This window comes from Meriones unguiculatus, chromosome 5 (assembly GCF_030254825.1).
Source record: "Meriones unguiculatus strain TT.TT164.6M chromosome 5, Bangor_MerUng_6.1, whole genome shotgun sequence".
Taxonomy (NCBI): Eukaryota; Metazoa; Chordata; class Mammalia; order Rodentia; family Muridae; genus Meriones; species Meriones unguiculatus.
In genome coordinates this window covers 103951464-103976965 of record NC_083353.1, presented here as the reverse complement: position 1 = coordinate 103976965, position 25502 = coordinate 103951464, and the positions used below count along the sequence as shown (strand labels likewise).

Below are 25502 nucleotides of genomic sequence, written 5' to 3'. Positions count from 1 at the left end.
CTAAAAAGCATATTATTTTCCCATTGTTCAAGGCCCCCGAACCCTCCCTCACACTAGCCACTATTTGATAACTAGCATTACAAAACTCTGCACCAAACAGAAACGCCAAGAAAAATGGTACTAGTCCAATAAGACTACCTCATATTAACAACACCAAGTTCTCAACTTCCAAATGGTGAGTCCAAGCCACACACTGTCAGGGAGGGTTTACAAGAGAGCCTGGCTCATCACCAGAAAATCCTCACTCCTGAGGTTGAGTCCAATCAACAGAATAAGACACACTAGCCTCATCTAGTTTAAAAAGCTGACTTACTGCCCAACCCCACCACAGCACAAAGGCAGCTAATGAAACAGATGTGAAAATATTTCATAAAGTAGCCAAGAAAATCCACTTGGGAGAAAAGTTCTATGAAAACTGAAGGGCAACAACTACAAACTCATGAAAAGCAGACTCCAAGATTTCCAGACCATCAATGTCAGGAAAGAAGATAACCAAAATGCAAGATCAAATATTAAACACAGCATCAGGGAAGGTTACCCCTTACCTTCATCCGCAAGGACTTCCGGGATCCCTCTCGAAATGCCTATCCCAAAGAGGAAAACAAGTAGAACAAAACAAAACTTGGTACCAAGAATGACAGTTATATCCATGAGACTAGAAATAACCAGTATTGTATGCTGTCTCATTTTCTGTGTAACAAATACAATGGTATACCTCAAATTATGTTCCAGAAAAAAAGACAGTTCAAAGGCTAATGAACTCCAGTACTTTGGTGGAGCTAGACAACTAACAGATAAGAGCATGCACCACTTAAATACTATAAAAACCCCTAACACTAAGCAGAAACTACAATCCTTAAGTTGCAGATTATCAGTTTTGAAATTAAAAATGAAACAAAGACCAATCCCTTTTACAAAGGGTGGGCAAGTGACCTAGGAGCAACCAAGTTGCAATGATGGGGAAGAAAGAATAGCAAACACAACAGGTTTCTTCTGGAGACCCTCTAAGAGTATAGGAAAGTGATCAAGACAATAAGGAAACCTAGACCATTCAAGAGATGTTTTCTCATTTTTTGTGTTGTTTTGTCTAGATACAAAGATAATCAATCAGCCTAATGACATGAGGTCAGCCATGTAACCAAGACAAGAACTTCAGATTGTTTTGGGGCAAGGAAGTAGGGAGATGCTGTAAGTATAGTGGAAGCCTAGCCTTGAAGCTGCATTTCATATGGGATTGTACCAGGTAGGGATGGCATTCCATACCTGGGATGGTAGCTGAAGTAGAAGAAACTGAGCCTGTGGTGATAGTAAGGTAGGTGAGAAGACAGTTTGGTCTGTTTGTACATAATATAGATCAGCTGGTTTTTTTAAAGTAGGAAAAAGTGGACAAACACTGGCATCAAATTTCTTCAAAGAAATTTAGTGTATTCTTGCTCAAATCAAAAGTTCGAGCTATTTCAGACATATTTCTATTCAAGTAATTTTACACTGCATACCTTTATCTTCTTCGTCTTTGGTGCTGCACGACCCTTTTCTGGACTCTTTTTCCGCTTCTTGGGTTTGGTTCTTCTAACAGTTAAGGTGATGCTTGTAGGTGTGTGCTGTGTTGCTGTGTACAACACAGTGGAAGGAGAAAGCTCCTCATCCCAGCTTTCTGTTGCACTGCTATCCCCACCTGAAAAAAGATGATCATATACTTCAGGCACTAACATCAGCTTCCTTCCTTCTATATGTCCTATATCTGGTAAGTCATTACTTCTATTAACTTTATACTATATATCTACATAGACCCCACCTTTCTTCTGAAAATAAAATTTTTTTGCTGGCATTATGAATATAAGATATATTCTTTATTCCATCTATTTTCCCTCCAGACTCAGTTATCTGTAACTATAAATGGATAACTTAAAAAAAAATTTATTTATTTATTTTTGGTGCTCATAAAAGATAATTTGACTGTTACAGGTCCAAGAAATGTTTCCAGATAAAAGGGACTTCTTTATGCGAAAAATAACTATGTACTTGTAGAACATTTAAATCACAAAATATTTACAGTCAAAATGTGGGTTTAACCCACTTTCTGCTCACCTGATATGTTGTCCTGCTTCCGCCGATGAAGTCTAATAACCTTCCCCCTGCTCATTCCCCTAAAGAGGGAAAATAAACTTAAAGTAGTCCTTCCAGCAGCATGCAGCACATCACATCATACATGGGAGAAGTGTCTCTGCATATACTACCCCCTCCCTCCCACCTACCAAATGTTTCCAGGACATTAAATTTCATATCAAATTCAATAGCTTTAACATCAATCTCTCATTCCTTGTTGTCAGCAATTCTCACCTAGTGCAGAGAATTCGAGCCAAGGAGCACTAAGGAATCATCTACATTAACAAACACAAGAAAGAATACTTTGAGCTTTTCCCTACTGATAAGAAACCCTAATCCCAGCAACCCAGGTTTGAATTTAGATGGAACAGGATCTTACCTGCACTTGTCACAGTTGAGAAGGAAGCCATCCTGAGAAAGACCACAAGGACACCAGGTAGGAACAGTCTCTCCTTCAGAGTTCGGGCTGTCTCCACAGCGTTCCTCTACGGGCGACGGCAGGCCATTCAGGTCAGAACGGGGGATGATCGTCTGGACAGGGGGAGAAGCAGGAGGTGTCGGAGGAGGAGGGGCTCCGTAATTATGATCCTGAAAATAAGATTTTTTAAATCAACAGTGTCCAAACACTGGCCCCTCTCTCCCCTAAAGTATGGTACATATGGAAAGAAAGAAGAAAGTAGTACCCTTCGTTTTTTGGCTTCAACCAGGAAAGTGATAAAACAAAATGCCAAGGTCAACTGGGACATAAAAACAAGAACAATGATGCAGGGCTAGACGTCCGCTGGAGGCAGGGAAGTGCAAAAGGGGCAACTTCGTCATGCTGCATATAAACATTTCAAGAAAGTCACAATGTATAAGAATGGATTACACTCCAGGAAGATCACTGCTCTGGAGAGAAACAAGTGCATACTCACAGCATAAGGCAGTCCTCGACACCCATGCCTCTGAGTGGTCCCATAATTATGAGTGGAATACACGCTCTTCTCATTAACTGCTGGACTAGCCTCCACAGATTCAGGGCTGCACAAAGGCGAAAAGCAACGCATGATAGCAGAACACCTACTCTTCCCTTAAACTAATAGTTTACTTCCCATTCTAACCCCTTCTCTTTCCACAACCACCAGCCACTAGAATAAGAAAAAACTTTGTGAAAGTCTGTTAACGTAACTAAACCTATAAATAATAGTGTTACTGAATGTGGATTTGTGTGTAACATGAAGCCAGTACAGGCAGATGTCTCAAGGCAGGCACCTGGGATACAAGGTGTCCCTAATGACAAACACAAACGTACCAGCAGAGCGGGGAGTTTCCCCTAGAGAAGCCACTCTGGGCTGGTTTAGACTCAGAACTATTCTTCTTAATTGGATCTCTTAATACTTCCATGAAACCTCACATGACATTTGCAGTGAGTGAGATGATGAAAGTGCCTTCTGCACTGCCCCAGGGACCAGTCCCTCTTCCATTCACTACCAAGACAGGATACCCTGAAGAAAGTACAGGCAAAAACAATGGCATCTTATATTTATCACACCTCTCATCTTGATGAACCCCCAAATACCTTTCACATTAGAATTTCTCATCCACCAAGGACATGCAAGCATATTCAAGGACACAATTGTTTAACAGCTGCATGATAATAACATAGGGTTTCAAAATAATCAAAACTGAACTTGGGAGTTAAATTTGTTTCAGACTAAATAGTAACTGTGGCTACCATTACGAATTTATATGTATTAATTCGCTTAATATCTGTGATTATTAAACATGATAAGCAGCACTCCCTTTTTATAGAGAGGGAAGTGAGGCTGAGGTGGTGAGAATACACGATCTTCTGAAGTTTCATATGCTAAAAGAGCCAAGATTTGAAACAAAATGTTTGACTCCAAAGCCTTTCCCTTTCCATTATGTCTTGCTTGGGAGCAAAGACAGCATTCTACCTGTAAACTGTATTTGAGGCCTTTCTTAACCAGGCTCATTGAGAAGCCTGGGTTACTTTTTTTTTTTGTGTGTGTTGTTGTTGTTGTATCCTGGACAAGTAGAAAATAAACTTCCCAGGTACTTTTTTTTTCTTTTTTCTTTAATTAATGAACAAACTACATAGAAGGTTATAAATTTAACATAAGCTTTACTTGGTAACAAAAAGGCATCCATAGCCAAGGATAAAATAGGTTTTTCTTTGTTTACTTCAATTTTGTTACCTGGTTAGGTTTTGTTGACTTTTAAAATAATTATGGAATGTGACTGTATGACTTGGCAGAAATGAAATGGATTATCTGTAAGGTATATTAATCAGAGCAAAGATTCAACCATTAGCAACACCAAGGATTGGTGTTAACACAACTCCAGAGATTGAAGGGTTTTAGCCAATCAAATAATTTATTTGCTTCAAATAACCACCTTCCTGCTTTGAGATATACAAAGTAAAAAACACTGAGCAGGAATAAAGTGTGCAATTCAATGTAGTACGTTAACTGATAAGTGAGGGATAAAAGAAGATTCTGAAATATGTATTGAACTCACCTAGTTTTATGGTCCACAAGTGTGAGAAGGGGTCTTATTAATAACAGCAAAGGTCATTTCTAGGTGAGGAACTTTAGACAGAGGAAAGTATTCTCTGTTAGTGAGGTGCATGCACTTTAGTAACTGACAGGGTCTTTAAAATGGGAACTGGAAGTGGGGGTGGCTGGGAGGGGAATATATCAAGAATGCAAGTCAGTATTCTTGAGAAAAGGATGATTTGAACATGGGTCACTGAGGCAATTGGCTGAGTATTAGGAAACAGATAGGGTTTCCTAAATGAAAGGCAGACAAGCATTAATAAAATGAAAGCAGATTTGTTTCTATGATGGACAGTTAAAACAAAGAAATGGACTTATACACTGTTATTAACTATGTACGTTACTAGATAAGTAATCCAAAGGGCCATACAAATTTTTATGTAGGAGACTATATACCATTAAACACATGAGTGAAGTAAGAAAGTTGTTTATTAGAAATGAATTTTTTTGTGTGACAGGAAAAAAATAAAAGTTGCATGAAATAAAAGATGGCCATGGAGATGGAGCTATGTTGGTTTTATCTTACCCATCTCCAAACTGGGTAAATATGAACATATGCACTTCATGTGCAAGTCTAGAGAATAAAAATAAAACGTATATTGTGGAGGTTAACAGGCCATCCTACTGCTCAATACTTTGTAGTCAAGCACAGCCATTTAAAATATTGCTATGCATGCCTAATCTAAAAATTAAATACATATCGTTAATGAGGAAACTTTACAATGTCTACATTGGTTAGGGGTTAAATAATTACACACTGACATATACATTAATTTTTAATGTGTATTTAAAAATATAGATTAAAAATTTACAGTATAGGATCTAGGGATTTGGACTCAGTGGTAGAGTGCTTTTCTAGACTGAGGACCTGGGTTCAAGCCTCAGGACCACAAAAAACAATACACACACAGAAAAGGAGTATTAGGATTACATATTTTTATTAAACAACCACTATATGCAAATAATTATATCCTTTTTTTCTCCTGTGACTAAAATGTTGTTAACAGTTGGGCATACAAAGAGAAATTAGGCTCACAACAAATATATTCCATCAGTTACGTTCAATGAGCAATATGCAGCCTGCTATTCTAATGCCACCTCTTAGAAAGCAACTGAAATCTGGTAATCAAAGAGATGCAAAGATTTTTTGTTGTTGTTGTTATATCTACATATTTTCCTACAAGTAACTGTGTGTGTGTATGTGTGTGTTGTAGAATGTAAACTGCAACAATCAAGAGGTAAGATAAAAAAATTTCATGAGGCAAAGGTATAGGTGTCTTTTTTGCTTAGATATGTTGCTCTTAATAGCATGTTTAATCTAAAGACTACTTAAAATAATGGTTAGGCATGATGAGGTAAGGACAAACATCAATAATAATTAATAGCAGACTAGTACATAAGCTAAAAACAACTGACATCAATGTTCTTTGTAAAACTATTCAACAAGAAATGTGAAATTGGTTGTGACTATAGTATCAGAACTTTGTCTGCAGACACTGACTGAGCACTTAGAAAAGTCCTAGAACACAGCACTACTGTCATAGTACAGACAAGGCGACTTTCACTCTTCCATTACTCCTTGATTCCCCAGAACATGTATGCAGTTACTGTCATACTTTGAGGGAGTTACTGGTTTAAGAATAACTGCCTTGGGTCTTTTCCTTACCTTCCAATTCCAAACTTAATTGTTTAACCTCTTTATTCCTCATAAATATTAATGTTGTCTATTTATACATTATTAACATTGCAGTAGGTTATTATCTGACTTTATAAAGACCTATAACCAATATACAATTGAGCTGGCTATCCAATAACACAGGAAGACTTTTAAGTACTTTATTTTGGGCAAGAGCTACACAATTGGAACTTTCAGCTAATAGTATATAACTAAATCTTGTTAGCATGCAAAAAACCAAAACTAAAACAAACAAACAAACAAAAAACCCCAAACAGCAATAACAACAACAACAAAACCCCCTACAACAAAGACAACTAGTCTTTCCTATGCCCTCCCCCTCCCATAATTTTACTGGAAGAAGCTTAAAAACGACGTTCAATTCCAGACTACCCCAGAATACCATATATTACTGCCTAGGGTAGTTTCAGGTCTCGTCTTTAAGGAACCCAATAAACAGTCAGCAGTAGGTAGCTCTATGAATAAGTACACATGCTCTTTAATAATATCCTCAGTTTAAGGAAACCACTATTAAGTAGGGACGTCATTCAACCCAGAATTCTGGAACCACTGTTTTGCTTTGCTGAAGGGGAAAGAATTCCCAGGGACTGAAAATGGCAAGAGAAACGGGAATTAGAGCAACACCCACCTCACTCAAGAAGTGGCTGTGGGATCAAGAGTCTGAACTGGACCTGAACATATTCAAAACACCAGGGTTTCTCCAGCCCAGACCCTAATCCCTGGTCCTGCCTGGAATAGACTTGGCTTCTGGGGGTGTGCTGCCCCCTAGGCCCCTTGGGTCTCTTTCGCTGGACTTTCACATCCTGCTGTAGTGCCACTTCGTCTTGAAAGGTAGGGGGCTTCCACTTCCTTTCTGTAAGCAAGGAAGATTGGGTACAAGGGAGGTAAAAGGACAAGAGGGGGGAATCTGTGAGCGGGGGCAATCTTGGACAACTTAAAAGAGAAGGGATACAAAAGACTAAAATTTTTTAACTGAATAATATATAAAATTATATAATGAAGGCCTACCTTCATTGTCATTTGGCATTTAAATTCTTCAAAGACCTGAGTCTATTTTAGGGATTGGGCTTTTCGACAAATTCTGAATTTCTAATGCTGCTCTTAGCTGAAAAACAAGTTTAGTACCACTGACTTTGAAGGTCCTCTTTCTAGGCAACGAATATTGTAAAAACAGATGATACAGCTCTCCACATCTTCTACCCCAGAATGAGCTGGTTAAGCAGTCTGCCCATATAAAGTTTCAGCCCCTTTAACTCTAGATTAATGACAAGTACATAGGAAGAGGCCTTCAAAGAAAATCAATTGGAAAGAAAACCTCCTATCTCTCTTCATCAAAATAATTAACTCTTTAGAAGGAGGTGGTTAACACCTACTTCATTTCAATTTTCCCCACCCATAAAACAAAGGAAAATGTAACCATTGCTTTGCAACTTTGATTTCATTTATTATTTACCCAGAAATCCCTCCTTAAAAGTTCCTTTCCTCCCCCTTCCAACTCCTTTGTCCCTCCAGCTGGGGGTGAGGGGAGGGAGAGCCTAATGTTTTCTGAAGTGGGATAGGTTTTAAGAAAATATTACATATAGCTTATGAACTGCCCAGAAGAAGTCCATCCTCACACAAACTTGTAGAAATCCTATTACCTAGGAAATAGCACTTACTCTGATCCAGCAGCCATATCTGAGTAGGATGTATCTGGTGTGGTGACTCCCAGAGGGATTGCAATGCTCATGACGTCCAAGACAGCAGAAGGTGGAAATCACGGGGTCCAATTAATGGAGACTGACCATTCAGAGAATGGGGGTGAGCTGCAGAGCCTCAGCCAACATGTTATGGACATGAGGAATCCTGCACAGAAAAGGAAAATAACGACTGACCCGGCAGTTAAAAAAACATTTTTTTTCTTAAATGCTCAGTAGGATGTTTTTCTATTATTTGAATAAGACTTTGTGTTTGTGGTGTCTGTGTAATGTAGGTCAAGTGTGTATGCTTGAGTGCGCTTGTATAAGTACATGGAGACCACAGGATGGTTTTGAGTGTCTTCTATAGCTCTCAAATCTTATTTTGAGTCAGGGTCTCTCTCACTGAACTGCAAAGTTAGCATTTTGGGTGGGTTAGCTGGCTGGCCAGGAAGCACATAGGATCCACTAGCCTCTATCCCTACCAATACTAGCATATGAAGTCACATTCTGTCTCACATGGATGCTGGAGATTCGAACTAAGGTTCTCATACTTGCCCAAATGCTATTTATCTATAGAACCATCTCTCCAGCTCCTTGAATAAGGTTTTACTATGTACTCTACTAAAGAAGTTAGTAAAAAGTTATTCTTACTTTTAAATTTCTATTTTAATTATTTTCTTTTCTCACAAAGTGAAAACAATGGTCTGACTGGCTCACTAACAAGTACATGTTCCTCGCCTTTTTTTTTTTTTTTTTTGGTTTTGAGACAGGGTTTCTTTGTGTAGCTTTGGCTGTCCTGGACTCACTTTGTAGACCAGGATGGCATCGAACTCATAGAGATCTACCTGCCTCTGCCTCCCTGAGTCCTGGGTGTGTGCCACCACGCCTGGCTACATGTTCCTCACTCTTTAACTGACCAGCAGTCTAGAATATACCAAACAAGATTCAGGATGGTTATCAGAAGTATCCTAATTTACTCCTTAACAGTTCCATTTAAACTTCTTCCAGGCAATCAATAAACACAGCTTTACAAACACTTAGTCATTCCTTCTAAAGTAAACCTGGTAGAAGATACAATTAGTTACTTATAATCAATCAAACAGCCATTTCTTATGCTCTGACTTGTTTTATTAAAAATATACTTGTGTATGGGTGTTCCACCTGCATGCCTAAACACCTAATGCATGCAGTGCCCACAAAGGCCAGAAGAGGGCATTAGATCTCCTCAGACTGGCATCAGAGAGTCGTGAGCTATGTGGGTGCTAGGTATTGAACCCAGGGTCCTCTAGAAGAATAGCCATTTCTCCAGGCCCTCTCTAACTTCTTTTAAATAGTCTTAACTAGTCTTAGAAAAGATATAATTATCCAAAAAACTACATCTGTGTGGTAATATACACTGATAGATATAAATGAAAATGTAAGACGAGAGGGTGGAAGAAAGCAGCTAAGCATGTGTGGGTAGAGGACATACAGAAATCTGTGCCTCCTGCTCAGTTTTGCTATGACTTAATAATACTTTAAAATATCTTTGTGCTTTTTCTCTTCTAGAAGGTAACATAAAAATCCTAAACATTTCATGACAAAGGCTTTTGCATGAGAAAAGTAAAGAACATATTTTGACCTGATAAACATAAACTGGTATTATTTAGGTAGAAAAAAATATTCACTGAATAGTAAATGGGGGTGGGGAGCAGATTAAGCCACTCAGAAGTAAAAAGCAGAATCTGCATGATTCACATCAGTTGTTTCATAGTAATATAAAAAGAGCCACTGAAGGAGGAAACAAAAAGCATTTTTTTTATCGAGTGTTGAGAAGTCAATTTAATGTCAAAGATCTAGACTCTCATGACTAACACATTAATTTACATTAAGACAATAGAAAGTCAAATAATTATCAGCCAGGTGGTAGCGCACATTTTAACCCCAGCACTCAGTAGGCAGAGGCAGGAAATAGCTGAGTTTGAGGTCAGCCTGGTCTACATACTAAGCTCCAGGACAGCCAGGGCTACACATAGAAACCCTACACATAGAAAAATGACACAAAAGCTGCAAATGACAAGAGACCACCTAAAATAAACCCAAAGGACATACTAAAGGATACTCCCTCTAATTTCAGTTAGAATAATTTGCATTAAGAAAAGTTGTTTGACCAGATAACCATCAGAAATCTGATGACCATAACCTATGACTAGTAAAAATAATCCAAATCATGTGTTCTATTTCAGAAAAGGCCTTTTAAAAATAATCCTTTGCTATAGACACCACTAACATTCATATTAATAAATATTATCTATCCTACCACCCATCTGCATACACTCAAACCTAGGCTGATAGCTAACTTTTTTCCCCCCTCAGATAGTAACATGAAAAAAAGATATCCTACAAGGCAAAGATGGAAGATACTTCAGGTAGTATCTCCTTTCAAGAACAAATACATTATTTCTACATTGCCTAATGAAATTCTAACACAATAGCTAGGTGTGGTGGCACACACCCAGTAATCCAGCGTTCAATAGACTAAGGGAGAGGATCAAGAGGGGCCAGCCTGGACTACAATAGGTAAGAGCTTGTCTCAAATACAGTGATATTATACTAGCAACATGGACAGTTGATAACACATTTAAGAAATTAGCCTATTAGCTAATATGGTGGCATATGCTCTTAAGCCGAGCACTCAGGGAGGCAGAGGCAGGTTGATCTCTGTGAATTCGAGGACAGCTTGGTCTACAAAGTGAGTCCAGAACAGTCAAGGCTACACAAAGAAACCCTGTCTTGATAAACAACAAAATAGCCTATCAATTTTAATTTATTTATTTATTAATTTTATCTTCATAAATTCTTTTTCTTCCTGTCTGCTTTATGTAACTGTACCACTGCTACTGTTCTGATGAAGACAACTATAATAGGCCAATTGACCATATTGTTCTAAATCATGTTTTCATAATAATGGGGTCCTTTTTTTTTTCAATTTATTACGTCTATGGCCGTTTGGTCTGCATGTACATCTGCACACCAGGAGAGGACATCAGATCCCATAAGGCTATAGTTACAGATGGTTGTGGGTGCTGGAAATTGAACTCAGGAATAACAGACAGGGCTCTTAACTGATGGGCCATTTCACCACTCCCTATGATGAGGTTTCTTAATTCAAATCCTAATAATATAAAATTCTCTTTATATAGTTCCTTCCCTGAAAAACAATGTAAAATGGTATAATTTAAACGTTAAAAACTTTCACTAGATCATCTAGATACAATCTTTTATTATAACACTTATATCATATAAGAAAACAGATTATATACTCTGGTTAACCAAGATTATAGTTAGAATAACTATTAACTTAATTTCCTAGTTTGGAGATGTCCCTGGAAAGAGTGTAAGAACTGTTTTTAGACAGGAAAAATTTGAAAATATAATTTACTCCATTATTCAAATTCTTACCACCAGAACACAAACAATTGGCAGGGATTTAAACAAATATATTTTCACCCACTGCAACAGTGCCAATGGTCAAATGCCTGACACATCAAGAGGTATCAAGAAATGTTTACCGAGCTCATCACAGTAACCAAGTTCAGTATTTACTAAAATTCAAAATAAAACAAATTAAAAAGATGTGGGGCAGTAACCTGTGAGATTCCCAATTATCTGCAAAATCTAGAAAAGGCTGAGACACCAAACTAGTGTAGGAAGAAACAGTTTTATGCTCACAAAGTGCAAACCTACAGATTAATGATAATTTTATTTCTGTACTGCCTTAATCTCCTTACTTTCTATTTAGCATTAAGCTTAACCCTTTAACCTGCATGCCTCATTGTGCATAAATAAGGATAGGAAGGAAATGGCCTTGATTTTCCAAGGTGACGAGGTATTGTATAAGCTGCCGAGGTATTGTATAAGCTGCCTTTCTCTTCAAATCAAAACTCCATTTTCCAAGGGATTTTCAAAATTTTACTCTCTTTTCTTGGGGGTTGGTTCTTCACCAACCACTCTCAAACTTTTCTTTTTTCTTTGATACAGTCTCTGTAGGCCAAATCAGCCTCCTGGCCCAACCTCCCACGCGCTAGTGTGAGCATATGCCACCACACCTGGCACAGACCTCTTTTTATTAAATACCAGGTTTACGCTGGACAAGAGTTTTGCAAAACATATTAAGCCATGACTTCTTTCTTCCCCCTCATTCCATTCCTGACAAAACAGGGAGTCAGGGAGTATTGTCAGTTCTGCCTATGGTCAATTCCATCAATTATCTACAACCCTGAAAGGAAAGGAAACAGGTAACCTTTAAGATTTGGGGAAATGAGGAGGAAGAAAGGAAAGAGATGATCAGTATTTCTTAGATTTCACTGTTTTCTCCACACAGTCAAATACAGTATTGGCCAAAATGAGCTTTCCATACCTGAAACATTAGTAGGTCATAAATTGGAAAGAGAGCTGTTCACGAGTCACCAATCATTAAAGGACATGTACTTTACATTTATGCTTTATATGTGGATTTCCAATTTTTAAAAATCTGGAAAACTATACATTTGAACAATATTTCCAAAAATACATTCAATATTAAAAAACACTGGATCTACCAACAAACACAGCTTGTTTTCTAATGCTGAGTACTCTTTTGAAAGTCACCATTTATATGTAGTTTCTAGACTTTCAAGAGATTTCAGAAGAAATACATCAGACAGGTGAGGCGGAAGCAGCTGGAAGACAAGCATCCAATAAACAGCCAATCCAATGAAAGAAATGAAGAACAAGTCTGCTTTAGCAATCCTGTGAAGAGGACAGGCAGGAAGAGGAGTGCCGGCTACAGAAAGAGAACAGGCTTCAGACAGTCTTTGTACTGAGGCTGTGGACCTTGGCCACTCTCCCAGAGATGATGCAATCCTGATGAACAAGATCTGCTGCCAGACAAGTGATTGTTAGCAGCTTTTGCAGACAGCAACTCAGCCAAGAAGAAATCTCTGATCAGCTCCTCATAAGCCACAAGAATGTCAAATTTCAATTTCAGTCTCTGATAAAATAAAGGGATAATCTCCGCCCCAGACCCCCCAAGCCCTTTTCTTAGAATGCTCCTTTGTCTTCCCCTTCCTTCTTTTAACTTGTTTGGGTTTTCAGTATCTACCACTCATAATTTAATTTAAAAATGAAAAACCAAGAACATGTTCACTTTGATGAACAGAATTCTCAACACATTAACAATAATACCTTTACAGTAAAAATTTATACTTATTTTCCTCAGACTCCTAAGAAAAGCCTGGGATGCAATAGCCTTAGTAAGAAATCTGGTAACCAATTATGAGTCACAAATGCAAAGATAAATATTCTAGGGTCAGAGAGGTATATTTTGTATTTCTGAAATTACATGAAACCCAATACTTAAAATGTCATGTAGTAGAGAAAAAAAGAAAAAAATTTACTCTTGCTTAGGCCAAAATAAAAGTTAACAACACATCTTTACAATGCTATTTACACTGCCCACTTTTTACAAGCGACAGCAATGTTACAGCATGACTTCAGATCTTACTAGATCAATGATTGTAACTGGTTAACTTAGACTCCGACTTAAATATACACTCAATTTAAAATCTTCCCTAGATCATATGCCCAATTTATTGTTCAGTTTAGGTACCAGGCTTTTTCATTTATAACATTGTTTTTTCTCTTGTTAAAGACCTTAGATTAGTGATAGGCAACTACTAACTAGAAGCCACAAACCAAACCTCTTTTAAACTGGAACTCAACTAAAAACTCGGGTATCTAAGACATATGTACCCTGAAAGGATTATGTTCAGCCCTGTATTTACATAATAATAAAAGTTAACACACAGCACAGCTCTGAAAAATCTTACCAGCCTAATAAATGAGTAATTTAACTCAGTTAAAGAAGAAAAATTTTACAAAAAAGGGACTAGAGATGTAATTTGGTAGAATGCTTACCTGGTAATACAAAGCCCTCGGTTCTAGCCCTAGCCTGGCACAAACTTGGTGTGGTGTTACAGCGCTACAATCCTAGCACTTGGGAGATACATAGAATTATCAGAAGTTCAATGTCATTCTGGTCTACATATAGGAAATTTTGGGCAAATCTGCGGAATGAGATCCTATCTCTAAAAATAAGTAAATAAATAAAAATAAAAAATTACCTACAGAAAAACTGCAAAAGGGTTGGGAAAAATGGTAATTTAATGATTTAATCTTTCAATATGGTTATCTAAAATGTTGTACATGTAAGTTGAATTTTTTCTTAAATCAGTTTTTCTTATGATTATACAATTTTAAAGAATGGAAAATTTTTATATTAAGATTTTTAAATAACTTACCTTCAACAACTTCTATTTTTGTTTTAATCTTATACTTAATTTAAAAAAAAAATCACAAAAAAAAACAGTTCAAAATGCAGGCTTTACCCATATAATCAGCATTCTGCAGAACTCACGTGCCATCTGAATATATGCTTATCCATTTCTAGCCAAAACCCAACTATCCCAAGGGGAAGACTAGTAACACTATAACATATTACCTTGGAAGAAAAGGATGCTAGGAAAAATGATTACATAAGGAGCTAGAAAATTTGTGATGCAGCCCACAATTTAGTTTGAAGACTTCAGAAACACTGTATTACATTGAACTCTAAAGGTCTCAAAACAAAATACTCATTTTCATTTTTTTCTGCTTCAAATTTCTGTGAATCCTGGCATGGTCCCAACAGGTTGGTGATTTATAGATACTGTCTCAAGTCAGTCCAAGAGAACGAATACTGTCCTGCTGACTCTAAGATATACACCGTGAAGAATCTGCAGCAGGATGTTTACACAGCTCTGTATTTAGTTAACAATGTAGGAAGAAAGAGGAGCGATCACTAATCACCTGAGTGTGATTTCACTTTTCCCAAACAGTATGCATTTCAATTCTGCTACACAAAATACACGGGGAGAGGAAATTCAGAAAACTCAACAAAGTAAACAACCCACAATAAACCCAAACAAACAAACAAACAAAACCAACAAAACATACAGGTTGGGTGTGCTGGTAAAAGCCTTTAATCTTAGTCCCTTTGTGGAGATCTCTGTGCTCCAGGTTGTTTTCTTTAGCTAAATTTACATTCTATCCAGGGAATTGTGGTACCAGTATAAGCCAATGTCTGTGAAGCTTTGCTTACTATGAAGCAATTTAAGACCAATTAAAAAGAAATTCCTACTTATAACTTATACTGTGCCAGAGGTCAAGCTGTATGTAGCAGCAGGAGGAGAGGTAGCAAAAGAAGTAGGGTAAGACTACACACCATGACCAAAGCTAAATAATATGATCTTAACTTAGTAAGGCTCTTTAAAAATCAATATTTTATATCCGAATAAACAAAACAGAATGCTCAGAATCTGTATCCTAACAACAGTCAAGAAATGTTCTCAAAAAAAAAAAAAAAAAAAAAAAAAAAGAAAAAAAAGAAAAAAAGAAATGTTCTCTTCCTGTTCTCCATCATGGGACAAGATCAAGGCAACAAGGTGAACTCCATGTGGGAACTTCAGTATCTGTGTGGATGAAAGTGGAGACAGACAGACTGACCTTGGCAGTCATGGTGCTTGAGCAGTTCACCGGCCAGACACCTGCACTTTCCAAAGTTAGATACACAGTTATGTCCTCTGGCATAAGGAAAAATGAAAAGATTGTTGTTTACTATATATCCACTGGGCCAAGGCAGAAGAAATCTTGGAGAAAGACCTGAAGGTGCCTGAGTAGGAGTTAAGGAAAAATAACTTTTCAGATACTGGAAACTTTGGTTTGGGGATTCAAGAACACATTGACCTGGCCATCAAATGTGACCCAATCTTTAGAATCTATGGCTTGGATCTATATGGTGCTAGGTAGGCCAGGTTTCAGCATGGCAGATAAAAATAATAGGACAGACTGTATTGGGGACAAACAGAATTAGCAAGGAGGAATCCATGTACTGGTTCCAGCCTAAGTATGATAGGATTGCCCTACCTGGCAAATATATTTTATTCAAATGGCCAATACAATTTTCTCAGAGAAATGAAAAATAAAAAAGGAAGAAAATATAAAGTTTCTACTAATCAAATAGAGATCTTGTCCTCAAGGAATTTAGATTGAATTCAATACTCAAGACTTCTGAGCCCATTGTGGTGATGCATGCCTTTAATCTGAGCATTTAGGGGGAACAAACAGGCAAAGATCTCTATGAATTCAAGACCAGCTTGATCTAAACATTAGATTCCAAGTCAGCCAAAGGCTATATAAGTGAGACCCTACCTCATCTCAATGCAGACCAGCTAACATATATGCAGTGGTAAACACGAGATGATGGGATTGTCCTGCCTGACACATTTTATCCAAAGGCCGATAAAATTTTCTCAGAAAATAAAAAAGAAAGAAAAAAAAACAACAAGACTTTGGAGGTTCTGTCCCATTGTGTTCTTAAGAGTCAGAGAGTACTTAGAAACTTTCTCACTAGCAATGTACTTCAGTAGGCAGAAGAATCTCACACTTGCATATACTTGCCTCTTTTTACATAGCAGGAGGCATTAATACCTCACAATGGTACTGATTTAGGTAAATTCTATTTCATAAAAATGAAATTTTAGGGCTTAGAAAATGGTTTTAAAATTGTTTGTGCGAACACATGTTCATATGCATAATTATGAATGTGCAGGTCAAGTTATTAGTCCTTGCTTAAAATATGTACAGCTGTGTATACAATGTTAGCTGGCCTGCACACTTCTGGTGAATTTCTTGTCTCTGCCTCTGGGATAACAGGCCTGAGCTGTGTTCAGCTTTGCGTAGGTTCTGGGAAACACACTTAAACGCAGCACTTATGCTTGTAAAGGCAGGTACTATTAGCCACTGAGACATCTCCCAGGCTTGATTATTTTGTAGACAAAAACAGAATTTAACTTATGGGACTGGGGATGTAGCTGAATGATGAGTGCTTGCCTAACATTCAACAAGGTTGGATGGTTACAATGAAAAGGGGAAAATTTACTCACAAGAAAGTGACATATATAGCAATAGAGTTCAAAAGAAAGTTAAGATTTTGATGTGTAGCCTTTATTTATTAAAGCAACTAATTACTAACTACTTTGGATAGCAATATCTAAATTAAAAGTACTTATTAACTAGCACTACATTAAACAAGTCTAGAATACAACTCCCAGCTCCATAATATAAAATGGGGAAATTATATTATGTAGATTTCCACTTTCCCTTTATTCATCGTTGATTCAACAAAAATAATTACTATGAAGGTAAAAACTATTTGAAGGTGTGTCTTCCTACATGGTCTTAGGAACTTTGCAGGCTGATCCACTTGCCTCTACCTCCTGCATGCTAAAAATATAGGAATGTGCAAGACACCTAGAGCTTTATGTGGTGCTAGGAATCAAATCTGGGGTTTTATACATGGTGTGCAAGCACCCTTAGCAACTGAGCCACATTCTCACTCTGAAGAGCTATCTTTCTTCTCTTCTCTCTCTCTCGTTTTTTAAACAGGATCTCAGTATATAGTCCTGGCTCCTAAATGCTGAATTTAAGGTATGGTATTATCAACTCACCTGGTCCCTGAAAATGTTTTTTAACTCTGTAGGCTTACCCATGTAACAAGCATTGCATTTTCACAACCACATTAAAAACAAACAAACAAACATACATACACAAACACACACACAACAAAAACCTCTTGAAGTACGTTTCTTTTGATAACTGAGTCCAATTCTGAAGGGAGAGTAACCCTCCCCACTGCTATAGAGACAAGCCACTACACTGTTTACCAGGCAGAGTTTTGTTTTTTGTTTTTTTTTGTATAAAGTGTTTATGTTGTTTAGAGAAAATACAAACATTTTTCTTAAGAGCAAAGATAAATATGGCAGGAAGATTTCTTAAAGAAGAAATGAGTTTGACCATGTATGTTTTATGATGCCTGACGAAGTAGCTAACAAAAAAAATATCAAAGAACCTTGTTTAATACTCTGGTGTATCCAAGAGGCTTCCTCATTGCAGTTGTCTGGTTCTACCAAGTTTCAGGCTGGCTAGAGCCACACAATGATAATACATCTCACAGAAACCCAACATTAGAAGAGCATGAAATCCTTGTATACTTTTTTAAAAGAGAAGCCTGACTGGTTCTGTAAGCTGGTTTTTATATTTAACAAGATGTATCTTTGTGTATATATGTAGTTCTTCAATGATACTGCAGCACCATTCTATTGATTCATTCTATTTTAAGTTCATCTTCTGCAGGAAGATGCTCACACTGTTATTCATTTTTGGTACTCTGCAGTGCTACACTGAACATTGTACTTACTAGAACTATGTACAGGAGTCCTTAGATGGTATGAGCATGTTTCATATTCTAAATAAACCATCCTCCAGAAAATTAAAGTCATTAAAGTCTCAGACACTGGGGTTGATTAACACGGTAAGACGGCTATGTTATTTATCCCCAGGATTATCTTATATAGCAAGTTCCAAAAATACTAGATCTGCATATCACATGAATACAAAAGCAACTTACTTAATATAACTGGTGATAATGAGAGGGGCCTACTTAGCCTAACAATAAAGTTTGTGGAGGGGCTCAAGGTCTTTTTTTTTTTTTTTGCAAGATTCTAGCCTGCTGGGTAATGTTCAGACATGAGTTACACAAGTGCTTATTTAAAATGTTTCGGCGGAAGAATTCTCATACATTACTGGGAATACACATTTCTCATATGGAAGAATGAATAGCATTCTTACATATTGTTTGTCATCACATAAAAATGGGTAAAACACAGGAAATACTCCCCCCCCAATCAAGAAGACAAAAATCCATGTGGTGTTCTGCACACTGTCTCTGGAAAGATAAGAACTAATTACATCACATCACTGGTGACCAGCTGTTCTTGTTTTCACTTAGTGGTCTCTTAAGACTACATGGGGAGTTGTGAGTGGTGATAGACTTCAGACAGACTCATCTATTCCCCATTAGAAAAATAACTCAGTAATAATGGCTGAGTGTCAGAACAAAAACATGTAGCTGTTTAGACAATTTCTATTTTAAATGCAAAGCCAACATAACTTTGAAACAGGCCATAAGCACCACCAATGAAAACTTAATACTGTATCACCCACTACCCAAATAAACCTAACTGTACTTATGACAACGAAACTAACCTTAGAATCCTTAGTTATTTAAAAAGTAACAGTAACAGAAGGTAATAGCTACTTCAAAGAAATATGGATAAACATGAGTGAAAGCTTTGTCTTCGTAAAAACTAGCTTGTATTGATCACACAGCCACTGACAAAAATGTAGTCTTTGGATGGAGAGTGTACACATATTTCTCTAGAAGCCCATGAGAATGAATGGAATTAGACAGCTACTGATTTGGTCTAAGACCCAAGACCTTTGACAGTTCCTATCATCCAAAACATCAAAAATATTTAGATAACATTCTTGTATAAGAACTGTACTAAACTTGCAGAAATTAGGACAGTATATTGGTTTTTGTAATAATGCTAGCAGAATACACACAAGAATAAAAAAAGTAACTGCACTGGATCCTCTTTCTTCATGTCTAGTGTCCTTTGTTATCTTATAGATCATGACCTCTTCTGGAATCACATATCAGGTTATATATATTATGATTCGTAATAGCAAATTTACAAAGTAGCAACGAAAATTTTATGGTTGGGGGATTCACCAAAACATGAGGATCTGTTTTTAGAGGTTGCAGCATTAGAAAGGAATGGAAACTGGACACACTCTGTGACTTGTATGAGGCTTTGACTATCACACAAGCAGTTATTTTTCTCACTTCAAGGCGCAAGGTGGACTGGCTCACTGAGAAAACGAAGCCAGGGACGTCACAGTTTCTGTTCTGCTCTGCATGGTGACATGGACCAGAAGGAAGGAGATTTCATCATGAGCGAATTCCCATCAGGGTCAAGTTGCATTCTGATCACTACTGACTTGTTGGCTTGTGAGATTGATGTGCAACAAATGTCCTTGGTTATAAACTATGACCTACCTACCAACTGTGAAAACTATATTCAGGAGTTGATAGCGGCAGTTGATGAGATGGTGCACAGAAATGGCACTGACATAATTTATGATATGGAATCATAAGAAAACAGCACATGTTTGAATAAAGAGTGAGTTGAATTAACAGACGAGGTCTATTTGGGAGGAAAGGTGTGGCTACAAATTTTGTTACTGAAGAAGAGGATTCTCTGTGACACTGAGACTTTCTACAACACTACAGTGGAGGAAACGCCCATGAATGTGGCTGACCTGGGATGAGATAGTTTTGAATGCAGTGCTCGCTGTTGCTGAATAGGCAATTACAATGTGCACTGTGCTTCTTTGAGAATATTTGAATCTTGTTTCAATGCTCATAACAGATCACAAACACAGATTCTGACAGCAAAGCGACTTTCGTCCTGAGCTCTTGTGAGGCATTGGCTTTATCCTCTTTAGAGATAAGCTGTTGGGGGTGGGCATAAAAAGATAGGGTCTGTAAAATCTTTTTTTTTCCTTAGAAATTCATTTCCTGTTATGTAGAAATGGTTGTATTACATGTCCTCTACCATTTAATACTATACTTCTGGACTAAAAGACGTGTGTTGTAGAAAATCAGCCAATTATATTAAACTAGCATATCTGCCTTTGTGTTTGTTATTAGCCTAATTAGAAAGTCCTTTATAAGTGATTTTTAAAGAAAATATTTCTATTTTGTTGGTATTTTATTTATTCAAATAAAGTATTTAATTAGTGCTAAAAAAATTTTAGATTATCAGCTGCAAATATTTTTGCAGAAGACCTTAACATAAAAAACTATTCTGAAGCTTTGACATGGACACATTTTTTTTTTTTAAATCTAGTTTCAGTAAACATTGCACTGTATTTGGAATAAAATGTCTTCATACTTGAAAATTTTAGCTTCAGGGCACTGGTAAAGTAGTACTTTTGCTACTCTGAATTCCTATACAAAACATAACCACAACCATAAAGCACATTAACATTTTTTTGTAGTTATTTTATTGTCTCCTGAATCATTTGTTGTTTTTCTAGTCATACCTTAAAACAAGTAAGGAGTTTACTGAATGAAGTAAAACACAAAGTATCTTAGAATTTCTATGCATCAGTTATTTTCCTTTTCATTAAAACACCTTCTACTTACGAATTTTTCTTGAGCAAAGTAATGAAGACACGGTTGGCCTCGAACCCACAGCAATCTGTCTGACTCTGCCTCCCTGAGTGCTGTGATTAAAGGCATGTGCTACCACGCCCAGCTGAGCGAAACATTTTCAAATGAATGTTTTACCACTGCTTTGTAACCAATGTAAAAACTAAGATTTGATTTGAACATGATTATGTGGCTAAAGATGACCTTGAATTCTTGGTTGTTCTGCAATTATCACCTCCCAAGTACAAGACCTATACCACAACACAGGCTAAAAATTTATTTTAAAAAATTCCATGTCCTTGGGCCAGTGAATAAGACACTGTGTGGATTCCCAGTATCCATACAGTGGAAGAAGAGAACCAAACCCAGCTTCTGACCTCTACACAAGAGTCCAAATTCATGCTGCTGCTGGTGCAGCAGCAGCAGGCCTTGAACTTACAGGGAGCCACCTGCCTCAGCCTCCCTGAATGCTGGGATTAAAGATGTGCCCCAACATACAAGGGGATGGGGGGATTCAACGCTTATAAACCAACATTTACAACTAAAAAGCAGAAGATTCCAGTTTTCTGAGAGAAAAATAAAAGATCTTTGAAAGTGCAAAAACTGGCCAGTGTGGTGGTACATGCCTTTAATATTAACATTCAGAGGGCAGAGGTAAGCATATCGCTCTGAGTCTGGTCTGGTCTACATAGAGTTCCAGGACAGCCAGAGATACACAGTGAGACCCTGTCTCAAAACAAACAAACAACCCACAAAAATAGAGAAGCACTGTAGAACTAGCAACGCTTTTGCATAGGATTCTTTATTTTCTATCCTAACAGACCACTAGCAATTTACAACCTGGCTAATTACCACTTGCCCCTAAGAGTGACAAACCTAACATAATTCTATAAATTCAGGTTTTCTAATTTTCAAGATTGCTTTTTCAATTATAAATCCCAAAACTTAGAGGAAACAAACACACTGGCTCTCCATTTGGCTCAGTACCAATATTCAAAGACCTTTAACTAATCCTGGATGTCTGTTAACTAGCTTGTTTTTCTACCAGCTTTCAAACATAATACATTTTAGCTATTACTTGAGTACATACACTCACAAATTCCTGCCAATCCTGCTTTAGTGAACTGGTCAAAGGAGACAAAATATTGGCCTTCACTTTGGCTATCAACCTGCTGAATTCTAAATACACTTAGAAAACAAAACAAGGAAAGATAAAGTTTAGGGGCTATCATCATTCCTTATTCTTCTGAAATTCAATTAGGAAGTCTTCTGTGACTTCCAGACCTGTTAGTAATTCTTTCTAAAGAGTACTTTTAAAAAAGCTTATCAAGAGCAAACAGAGTGCTAATACAAATAAAGACAAGCTGGCTCTAACACCTAGTAGCAAAGTTATTTCAATCCTCAAAAATAACAGAGTTTATTATTTATTTAGCTCAGGCAATAACTGCCTCATCGGTGGGCTTCACAGTAGTTTATTGCCTGTCCTCTTCCAGACACCCCCCCCCCAAAAAAAAACTTAGTTGAGTCTGGCACGTTGCTCTCTTATGAAGCCAATTCTAGGATACCTGTAGTTCTTACTATTTTAAGGAGTGGTCACTGATGTCCATAATAATCTGATAAAAACTACAAACTTTCCCTCAAATAAAAAATAGAGAAAAAAATATGATCTAAAAGTGTTTAGAAACTCATATGCTTTTGCTCTCTATACCCTTTTCTGAACTGCAACAAGCGGCAAGCCTGGAATAAGGGAGGCTCAAAAGTGACTTATAATGTATAGATATTTGTTAGAAGCTATTGTCTCCCATTACCAAGGATTTGCAATCACTATAATAAGGGATAGCTCTCAGTAACTTCCTATTCATTCCTCTTTCTATACATAGTCTATGGCGCAAAAGTCCTATGCAATTCTGACAAAGAATCCTGATCAAAATGGATCCAGACAACCAAGGAAAGGAAGTGCAGGTTTTATCAGCAGAGTAAAAGGTTCCAGAAATGAGGAGGAGGATGTGGTATAATGAAAAGATCTTGGAATCAAAAGATTTGACATATTGTATTACCTAGCTGTGTGGTCATTCTTACTAACTCTTATTGCAATCCACCTCAGTGCATGGTTCTAAGAATTAAGCATAGTACAGAACCCAAATTTTGGTATACAGCTTTCCAGTACTAGGAAGGAACAAAATAGGGGACTGGATGAAAACAAATAAGGAACTGCTTTCCTTCTTCTAAGGTAACTATTTCAAGTGGAGGAGAGGATCAAAACTCTGTCACTAATGATGCTCATGTGTGAGTAATACACAACATACTTAAGTGCCAGGTCACTGTTCTTAGTTAAGTCCTCAGCATAGATCTCATGATATTTATGAGATGCTTCTCCAAAAGTTAAACCAACTCAAAGATACAATATATATTATAAACATATTAACAGTTAACAAATTTGCTTCCTAAATCTCCTGGTCAACTAGGCTTTCCAAACTTTGTAGATCTCTTTAAAAGTTTAAAAATCACGATATCCATCAGTTTGGTCTATAGTTCCAGAGCTGCCAGAACTACATAGAAAATCCTGTCTCAAAAAAACAAAACAAAACAAAACAAAGCCCCCAGAAAAACAAACAAAGCAAAGCAAAGCAAAACAAACAAGTCTATACAGGCCAATATATTCTTTTGAGCCACTCTATTTTGTTGTTGACAGGAACTATGTGATGGTCAGGAGATAAACTTGGCTCAGAGTACACATAGTAAACAACAGGGAGAAACCAAAACATCTGGTTCTGTTTGGGGTTTTGTTTGATTTTATTTTGAGACAGGACCTTATTCTGTAGCCCAGGTTGACCTCCAAATCTTCCTGTCTTATCTACACTAACAAATATTCTGATTACAGGCATCCCCACTGGTTCTGTTAACCACTACTAAAATCTGCTTTACCAGGTCCTACCACGGCCAACTCTATGAATACTTTTATTTTAAATTGAAACTGTAAGTACAAAAGTAAAATAGTATATAGAATTCCATCTAGTCATTATCCAGTTCCAACTAACACCTACAACTGATTTTGCTTCATTATCTCTTCATTCCACAGCAAATACAGATAATCTACTATTCATAAATATTTCAGCATATAATTTTAAAAGATAAAGTTGCTTTATCTTTTTGCTTGACTTTAGATTGCCATTTTGTCCTTTCCTACATTCCCTATATCTAAAATACTGTTATCTAATACAAATTTTGGTATTATTCAACCTCCAACCTCAAAATATTTTTAAAGACTGAATTTATGAATAACCTGTCAAATGTGTTTTTGTCCATCAACTACTTAAAAAGCAAAAGTTACATTTCTATGGTTAAGGAATTCCTGGACTTGGTGGCAAACCTGTAATCCCAGCTACTTAGGAGGACTGTTATTTCAAGGTCATCCTGGGAGAGTTAGTAAGACAGCTTATTTCTAGGGTTTAAAAAAGGCAGCACGCATGCTTTAATGGCAAACTATCTTGGTAGAAAAAGAATGAACCCTACAACTGGCACTAAAACTATGTTTAAGGGCTAATTCCTAAGGCCTTAAAGCTCCCTTGTCTATTAAATTTTTAAAACTTTATTTTATTTATTATCAAGTGGACAGTGGGTGGTGGACATATATCACAGCCCCAGCATGGAGGCCAGAGAACATCTTTTGGCAGTTGGTTCTCTCCTTCCAACTTAAAATGAATTCCAGAGACTGACTCCAGTTGGGCTTTCACAGCAAGATTTTTTTTTACCTGCTGAGCCATCTTGTGATTACATTTCTGAAGCAAACACTGGCATATTTATAAAACAAGAGGCCTGCCTAGTGTGATGACCAAAGCATGTAGTCAAATTTAGGAGTGGGAAGCAATCAGATGCACAAGTTCAAGGTCAATCTGGGCTACAAAGCCTCAAGAGGGGCTGGGGGGTACAGCTCCGTGGCAAAAACAACTGCCAAGTACAGGCAAGGCCCTGGATTTGAATGCCTGCATTCTAAGCAAACACGTCAGAACCTTTTCAGCTGGGTACCAATTACTCCTTTGTTAGCAATCAGTTATTTTCATAAAATCAACCGAAAAATGAAAATCAGGTGCTACTTACAACATGTGAACATAATCCCAAGTAAGGTTGACACTGAGTTTAGAAAACTAATTACTCATAACAGTAATACCAACTTTAAAACTGAAAGCAATTGTTTACTGGATTATTCTGTCCCAATCACTGTTTCTATACTCATTTTCACTCACTACCTCATGTAATGTTTATAACATCTTACTAGGCCAAAATTT

The 25502-nt window shown here is 37.1% G+C and overlaps 1 protein-coding gene, 1 non-coding gene and 1 pseudogene across 12 annotated transcripts in view; 2 read left to right on the top strand and 1 right to left on the bottom strand.

Annotated features, from left to right (window-relative positions):
* Positions 1 to 25502, bottom strand: part of Setd5 (SET domain containing 5) — an 80998-nt gene that overhangs the window by 40775 nt on the left and 14721 nt on the right. The window contains exons 1-8 of one of the 11 annotated variants that reach the window (XM_060383895.1): positions 8019 to 8203; positions 6989 to 7213; positions 3398 to 3590; positions 3021 to 3126; positions 2486 to 2694; positions 2089 to 2147; positions 1497 to 1675; positions 546 to 584 (exon numbers count right to left, since the gene is read on the bottom strand). In XM_060383895.1, coding sequence (XP_060239878.1) covers positions 546 to 584; positions 1497 to 1675; positions 2089 to 2147; positions 2486 to 2694; positions 3021 to 3126; positions 3398 to 3489 — 684 coding nt within the window. In that variant the 5' untranslated portion in view covers positions 3490 to 3590; positions 6989 to 7213; positions 8019 to 8203. Of the gene's footprint in view, positions 1 to 545; positions 585 to 1496; positions 1676 to 2088; positions 2148 to 2340; positions 2382 to 2485; positions 2695 to 2789; positions 2927 to 3020; positions 3127 to 3397; positions 3591 to 6988; positions 7214 to 8018; positions 8206 to 25502 lie in introns of those variants that run through there. The other 10 variants (XM_060383904.1, XM_060383896.1, XM_060383897.1 and 7 more) reach the window with 10 other exon arrangements.
* Positions 11881 to 25502, top strand: part of LOC110561371 (large ribosomal subunit protein uL5-like) — a 28263-nt pseudogene continuing 14641 nt past the window's right edge.
* On the top strand, positions 19479 to 19633 carry LOC132654453 (small nucleolar RNA SNORA81). The gene has a single exon (XR_009592095.1). It is a non-coding gene; the product is annotated as a small nucleolar RNA SNORA81 (small nucleolar RNA).